This window comes from Arachis ipaensis, chromosome B01 (assembly GCF_000816755.2).
Source record: "Arachis ipaensis cultivar K30076 chromosome B01, Araip1.1, whole genome shotgun sequence".
Taxonomy (NCBI): domain Eukaryota; kingdom Viridiplantae; phylum Streptophyta; class Magnoliopsida; order Fabales; family Fabaceae; genus Arachis; species Arachis ipaensis.
In genome coordinates, this window is record NC_029785.2 from 131,117,234 (window position 1) to 131,124,911 (window position 7,678).

Consider the following 7,678-nt stretch of genomic DNA (forward strand, 5'->3'; position numbering starts at 1 on the left):
TGCGTTTTTTTTTTTTTTTACAATTTCATTCTTGTCAGAATCCTTTTTCATTTCTAACCTACAAGATATAAACGAATGAAATGTGTGAATAGTTACTTGATATGGTGAGTTTGCTGTGCTGTAAATAATCAATTTGGCTGTTTTCTTTGCAGATTGTGGTTGACAGTGGCATTACAGATCAGTTGCGGCTTACAGATCTAATTTTAAGTGATGTAAGCTGACATAAACTTTCGGAATTTATATCTGATGTATATTCATAGGGATGGTCAGTGACTTTCATTCTGCATACTCTGGTGATCTCTTACCATTGCTACTATTCATTTAAAGTTTGTATTTTTGCCAAAAACCTGTCCTTTTCTACAGTAATGAATTGAGTAAATTCTAAACTTGTTTGCTGTGGAGAGTATGCAGTCTATGGTGCATGCATAGACCTGGGACTTTCTTATGTCAATTCCCAATATATACAAACCCATGCAATGATTTTAACACTAAAAACGTTAGATAGAATAAAACCTTCAACTCAATTGGAGCTTAAATGGATGATGACATGAAGCATAATGTTATATGTTCTCATCTGTGCAATGTGTCAAGATTTTCTTTGCAATTTGCATATCTTGTAAGCAACAAATCTCTCTTAATAATTTGGACGAAGTTATTGAAGTGTCTCATGTAAAAATGTAAGATATTTGTTTTAATGGTTTTCAAATTTAAATCATATTTCCCGATGATAATGTGTCTTTCTCATGATGAACGAATTAAGTTTAGGACGGCATATTATGTTAATATTTAATATGTGTTTAATTCTAATTTCCACTACTGATATAGTGTTCTGCTAATTACTTATTTTACCTTGTTCACATCATAAACTTGCTTGCCTATTGCTTTCTGTTTTGCTTATCTATTATAAAGTCTATATATCACATCATTCATCTGTATGGCTGAATGCTCTTTAGACTTTTTGTAAACTCCATCTTTTTGGTCCATGCATATTTTAAGATTTTTCAACTTTTCCCCCTCTTGTGTCTATAATGCAGCAAGAATTTGTTCGGAAGCTGATGGAAGTATTTCGACTATGTGAAGACTTAGAAAATATAGACGGCCTTCACATGATTTATAAAATAGTCAAAGGGATCAGTAAGTATTGATTACTGTGTCATTGTGTTAGATCCTTTTGTTGTCATTTATTTCTTCCTTCATAACAGGAATATGTTCGTCTCTTGCAGTTTTACTTAATAGCACACAGATTTTTGAGAGGATTTTTAGTGATGAATATATAGTGGACATTATTGGTGCGCTTGAGTGTAAGTTTCATTCGTCAGAAATTTATTTCCTGTTTACGTGAACCGGTGCCTCTCATACACTTATTTGTTTCTAAATGAAAATTCTTTTATCATATCGTGATTGTATATTGGTATTCCTTACCTGGTAATAGTGGTTCTAGTTCCAATGTAATTGATTTTAGATGGTTTCATTCCATATTCCCCTTTCCATCTTACAGTTTTAGGTTCCTTAATCACTTGTTTTTTACTCTTTTTTAATATGCAGATGATCCAGAGCTTCCGTGTGTTCAACATCACCGTAAATTCTTAAAGGAGCATGTAATTTTTAAGGAGGTAAGTCCTCCTGCCTCTTCTCTTCAAGATTGTAGCTATATCTGTAGACATGCCTGGAAGTTCTACCTTACTGTATTTTTTTCTCCCTTCTTGTAGGCCATACCTATAAAAGATCCCTTTGTCTTGTCAAAGATCCATCAGACATATAGAGTTGGTTTTTTGAAGGTTTGTCTTAATTAGTTAATTTTCATCTTGTTATTGCTGACTGGCAGGCTGATTTCTTCCTTAATGCAATTTTTATTTTACTACTTTCCACATTCAGGATGTTGTTTTGGCTAGGGTATTGGATGAGGCTACTAGTGCAAATCTCAACTCCATAATACATGCAAATAATGCCATGGTAAGCTTCAATTAGTAGTACAAGATAACTTGGTTAAATATTTTATCTTCATTATTAACTGCCCTGTCAATATTTTAGGTTGTTTCTTTGTTGAAGGATGACAACACATTTATCCAGGAGTTGTTTGCTAGGTTAAAATTGCCTTCCACCTCTCCTGAATCGAAGAAAAACTTGGTATGTCTTGATTAAGACATTGTTTTATTTGCTTCTTGTAGGCTGTAGTCAGAACTTGTATGTAATAGAAAGACTGACAGGCATTTCCTTTACCTTTTCTGAATATTAAAGAGGGAAAATTGGGATAATTAAAAGATCTAACTTTTTAATTTAATCAAATATGGGTTAAAACAGTAAATCAGAAGACAGATTTTTAAAAAGTGAGGTTCTGCATGCGTTAGATTCCATTTCCAGTTCCATCCTTCTGAATATTTCTGATAGTTGTTGGAACAAACACAACCATGACAGTTCTACTGTGAAATTTCCATCATGAAGAAACTTTTACAATGTGAATTTGCCCTTACCAGTAGATGACACTTACTATATACATGCAGTGCGAATGGTGCCTCTTGATGACTTTTAGGATCCTTGCATGAGTTTATACTGATAGATGCTCCCTATTGAACACTTCTTTTCTTTCTCCCCCATCATATGATCTTTCAAAACTTCAGAAATTTATTGCTCGAGTATTAAACTTTTTGCTGTGCTCTTGTCCCCTTGGATAGGCTTTTACACAGATCTCAGGCTCCCTTGTTCTCTAGCTTTCAACTTGGCCACAGATTTAAATTTACCAACATTTGATCGATAAGATATTGGTAGAATGTATTTTCATAAATGTTGCCACATGTGATGAATAAGATATTGGTAGAATGTATTTTCGTAAATGTTGCCATTCTACTCTAGAATTACATTTGTAATTGGAAAGTGCAGAAAGTCAAAATTGTTTCTCCTTTTCATCTTAGCTTTCTGGTCAGAAGAGCCACAGAAATCCTTCTAAAATTAATATTTCATTTTATCAATGCTTATAAATGTTACTTGTTTAATAGTTGTAAATGTCAAGATACCTGAAAAAGAGTGATTTGATTAATAATTGAACAAATATATTGATATTAGAATAAGGGCGATGTTTCTCCTTCTAAATGAATCATAGTTATTAAATTTGAATTTTATCATATATTGATATGCTACATTAGTGAGGATATTATCCTAACTTGTATCATTATAACTCCTAAATTTTAAAGCTGTATTGCTTAATAATTGTTGTCTTTGTTGGTGCTGATTCTTATTTTAAACTTGATATGCATCATTTATGGGATGAATAGGTATATTTCCTGCACGAGTTTTGTACCTTAAGCAAGAGCTTACAGATGGTCCAGCAGCTTCGGCTCTTTAGGTAATTACACGTGATATTGTGATCATGGAACTAGTTAGAGCTTTTCGACCAAGATTATAGCACCGGTATTATGTAATCTTTCACATTCTATGTAATAATGTGCAACTGTAGTATGGTATTATAATCATTTATAATACTTTTCTGACTTGTAGTACTGATGTTTAAATCTTAGTTATTTTTTATTTGATTTATTCTAGCTAGGTTTGCAGGTTTTATGAACCCTGTTGGTTCTCAGCTTTTAATTTTTATGCATGTTTTTAGGGATCTAATGAATGAAGGCGTCTTTGATGTCATCACCCAGGTTTTGCAAAGTCAAGATAAGAAGTTGGTGCTAATTGGGTATTGATTCCCCTTTGTCACCTTGATCTGTTCATGATTCAGTTTTGGGTGTTCATGCATTTCTTATGGTTAATTTCTAATGTGAACTCATTATGATGGTTGCAGAACAGATATCCTGATTCTCTTCTTGAATCAAGATCCTAATCTTTTGCGATCCTATGTTGTTCGGCAGGAAGGAATAACACTTCTTGGACTTCTGGTATGCTTTGCATGCGAATGAGGTCATATTTTTCTTATGACATGAATGTATAAAATTACTGAGAAGGTATTTATTAGACAAGTTATCCTGTACAGGTTAAGGGAATGATAACAGATTTTGGGGACAACATGCATTGCCAATTTCTTGAGATCCTTCGCAGTCTATTGGATTCGTGTACATTATCTGGACCACAGGTACCTGTTACTGATATTTTCTTTAATTTCAATTGTTTAACTGTATTTGTCACTGCTATGGATATGATAATAATGGTTATATATGACATATTTATTTTCAAGGTTTCCTTTGGTACCCTTGTTTATATCGGGTATTGTTACCTTTTCAATAATAATATTTAACGGTTGTGAATGTTTTTGGGTAAACTTTCTGGTTTTTTTTTAATTTACTTATAAATAAATAGTGAGGTGAACTTTTTTATTTTATTACAAGTTTTATAGAAATGGAAACATAGTGATTTGAGTTAACACATGATTGATTCTTAGCCTTTAGCCACAAATAACTAGTGTTTTGGTACAAGAATGTTACTTATATTTGTAGTAGTTTGAGGTTTTAATTTCTTCGTGAGTGTAACAGAAACCTTGTGTTGGATTAGCAATTTGTTTATTTATTCATTATCCTGACATGACATGACTATTCTTGATTTTTAAGTTTAAAATGGAGGGGGGAGAGAGAAGCCTCCAAGCATAGTACGGGTGTATTCAGTTTTAGATTGTAATTCTCTCTGCTAAAATAAAATTTTGATCTTTTTAGTTGGTAATGTAGTTTGTCTAGGGTTGATGTTGCTATCATATACCAAAAAATCACTGGAACTGATGCAGTTGAATTTATTCTTGCTAGTTTGGATTCTGAATTGTGTATCTTCTAATTATTGGAGATGTCAGTTAGTAGTCTTATTTTGCATTTGAAGTCGACTTGTTAAAAAGATAAGTTTGGATGTTGAGTAGTAATTTATTACACATCCTCTAAATTGTTGGAAAAAACTTCTTTTACATAAGATGGAAGTCCTTTTCTAGGTTAATAAGATATGCATTCCTGGACTTGTTTTATTGATTGTTTCAGTTCTATCTGGCAGAGGGACACAGTTATTGATATTTTCTTTGAGAAGCATTTGGGTCAACTGGTTGAAGTTGTTGCAGAATCTTGTCCTTCAGAAAGTATGGTTGATGCAAGCAGCAAGTTAATAGGCTCTAGAAGAAGAGCTCAATGTCAGAATGTGACAAAGCCAGAGATACTGTCCAATATATGTGAATTGCTATGCTTTTGTGTCCTACATCACCCTTACAGGATAAAGTATTACCTCTTGCTCTGCAGTTAGTAGAATTTTCTTTTCAGTGAGTCATGACAATTCTGATCATGGATCTCTCTTTGCTGCTTTCAGGTGCAATTTTCTTCTTAACAATGTGATTGAAAAAATTTTGCTACTGACACAGAGAAGAGAAAGATACTTAGTTGTTGGTGCTGTCCGTTTTGTTCGTACTATACTTTCCCGCCATGTAAGTTCATAAGATGTCTGAAATGGTGACTAAAATTTGAATTTATTCTGTGTTCTTTGACATTATTTCTTGTTGCCCAAAGGGATCTAGTTGAAATTCATGAAATTCAACATATTGTTGGTTGAGATGGCTGAACCTTTTTAATTTATGAAGCACCAGGTTAAGATACAATACTGATACGATCTGGTGCCAATTCAGGATATAATGAAGTTTAAAATAACTCTATGGGCCCTATACCTGACGGCGAGTTTTTAAGAAAATAATAATATATGCCGTATCCTGTATGCTTTTAAAGTTGCTGTGTCCCAATATGGGTCACGTCTCACATCCGTGCTTCCTAGGTGATTAGCCTATTGTTAGCTTGTTGCTTTGAGCTTTTACTGTCATTCTCTTTATTTTTTGTATTTTCTTTCTGATGCCATTGTTGTTTCTGGAAAATTTTCAATGGTTTCCTCCTTAGATACTATACAACTAACAGTTCAGAGTGCTAACCTGCAGGATGAGCATCTTATAAACTATTTTGTACGGAACAATGTTCTCAAACCAATTATAGATGCCTTTGTTGCTAATGGCAACCGCTACAATCTGCTCCATTCTGCTGTTCTGGAACTTCTGGACTATATACGGAAGGTGCCTGTTCTTATTGGTATTCATTTCAATACTAATGCTGCAAGTATTTTGCACTGATATCATTGCATCGTGTAGGAGAATATGAAATCATTGTTGAAATATATAATTGATTCTTTCTGGGACAAGTTGGTGAAATTTGAGAATTTGGCATGCATTCACTCTGTGAGAGTGAAATATGAGCAGGTATTGTTATCTTAAATTATCCACTAGTCCTCGGGATAGGTGTGCCACATAGGTTTGAGCTTTACTTATATGCATGCTTGCAGTCTATGGATAATGGTGGCACAAAAGATGCTGCTAATGTGGTCGATCTGCGAAGAAGAACTGATGAGCGTGCTCTGGAGGAGGAGGAGGAACATTACTTTAATGAGGACAGGTACGCCTCTCTTCTCTTAGTTATTGAAGGAGGTTTTATACACGCAGGATAAAGTCTCATGGCTATTTTGTGATGCAGTGATGAGGAGGATACAGCCTCTGCATCCATTCCACCTAATCAGAAAAGGGAACGACAACCTAGTTTATCTAATGGAGTTGCTACAAGCTATTCACAAACAAGGTTGACTGGTGTTTCTTTTTGACTTTTTGGTTTGGATTGGAAGTCAATATAATGTAAATGTAAATATCTAATATGTTCATCTTGATTTTCAGTCCAAGGTCCGGTGGACTGGTTGACTATGATGATGATGAGGATGATGAAGATTACAGGCCACCGCCAAAGAAGCAGAAAGAAGCTTCTGAAGATGACGGGGAAATGGAGTTTCTTCGGCTCAAAAGGAATCTGCCTTCAAAGGACAAGGAATCAGAACATGTGAAGAAGCAGAAGTCATTCAAGAATACAAAATCTAAAGATAGTGTTTTTGCTGCTTTGTGTTCAACCTTAAGCCAAGCTGTGCTACCTGGTAACAAAACTACAAACAACGTTCATACAGGTGGTGCACCAACTGAGGGTAGAATGAACTCAAGTGAAGACAATCAGGGAGAGGGGGCAAATGTTTCTACAAGTAGCTCTGAAAATAATAGCAAGGAAGCAGCTGAAGATAACCATGTAGAAAAAGAAACCGCAGCCTCCAGAGGATTTTCTGATCGCTTGCATGGAACGTCAGATAACATACAATTGAGTGGAGAGGAACGTCCATTGGTTCCGCCAAAATCGTCGCCAGAGATGACCGTAAATGGATCATAAGCTTTTAGAATCAAGCAGGAAAGCAGATCATTTGTTCTATTTGACGTATATTGCTGGTGACCGACTGCCAAAGCAATACCTTTGCCTTCAGGGGGTGATAAATTCTGATTATGAATTCCAATATTCCATCGAGGACATGTGGAGAGATATACTGTACAGGCCACTACGGCAGGAAGACATTAATACAGCTGCGTGCGAGGATCTGCTCTTATCCTTCAGTTTGCTATTTCAGGCTTTGAGCTTAGTAATTGTTGCTTTTGTATAACGTTTCCTCGGAGTAATAATCTTATGTTTCTCTCTCCTTTCCCACCTCCTTCCCCTTTCTTTCTGATTTTTATCCCCCTAGCTCCTTTACTTTGATAGCGCCTTGCGAAGGATCCAGGATGCGGGTAAGGGGTGATCATGTTATGATTTCCTTTGTCAGAGTTAGTTGAACTTCGTGATATAGGGCACCAAATATATGCCCAACACAGGTT

The 7,678-nt window shown here is 35.0% G+C and overlaps 1 protein-coding gene across 1 annotated transcript in view; it reads left to right on the top strand.

Moving 5' to 3' along the window:
• The window catches only part of LOC107639129 (serine/threonine-protein phosphatase 4 regulatory subunit 3), a 12,043-nt gene extending 4,376 nt beyond the window's left edge, over window positions 1-7,667 (top strand). Inside the window, exons 6-23 of the mRNA XM_021112309.1 lie at window positions 134-212; window positions 1,035-1,134; window positions 1,224-1,301; window positions 1,546-1,613; window positions 1,710-1,778; window positions 1,876-1,953; window positions 2,032-2,127; window positions 3,270-3,340; window positions 3,602-3,679; window positions 3,785-3,878; window positions 3,974-4,072; window positions 4,969-5,186; window positions 5,275-5,389; window positions 5,888-6,019; window positions 6,095-6,202; window positions 6,286-6,395; window positions 6,474-6,575; window positions 6,668-7,667. Coding sequence (XP_020967968.1) covers window positions 134-212; window positions 1,035-1,134; window positions 1,224-1,301; window positions 1,546-1,613; window positions 1,710-1,778; window positions 1,876-1,953; window positions 2,032-2,127; window positions 3,270-3,340; window positions 3,602-3,679; window positions 3,785-3,878; window positions 3,974-4,072; window positions 4,969-5,186; window positions 5,275-5,389; window positions 5,888-6,019; window positions 6,095-6,202; window positions 6,286-6,395; window positions 6,474-6,575; window positions 6,668-7,202 — 2,230 coding nt within the window. The 3' untranslated portion in view covers window positions 7,203-7,667. The remainder of the gene's footprint in view (window positions 1-133; window positions 213-1,034; window positions 1,135-1,223; window positions 1,302-1,545; window positions 1,614-1,709; window positions 1,779-1,875; window positions 1,954-2,031; window positions 2,128-3,269; window positions 3,341-3,601; window positions 3,680-3,784; window positions 3,879-3,973; window positions 4,073-4,968; window positions 5,187-5,274; window positions 5,390-5,887; window positions 6,020-6,094; window positions 6,203-6,285; window positions 6,396-6,473; window positions 6,576-6,667) is intronic.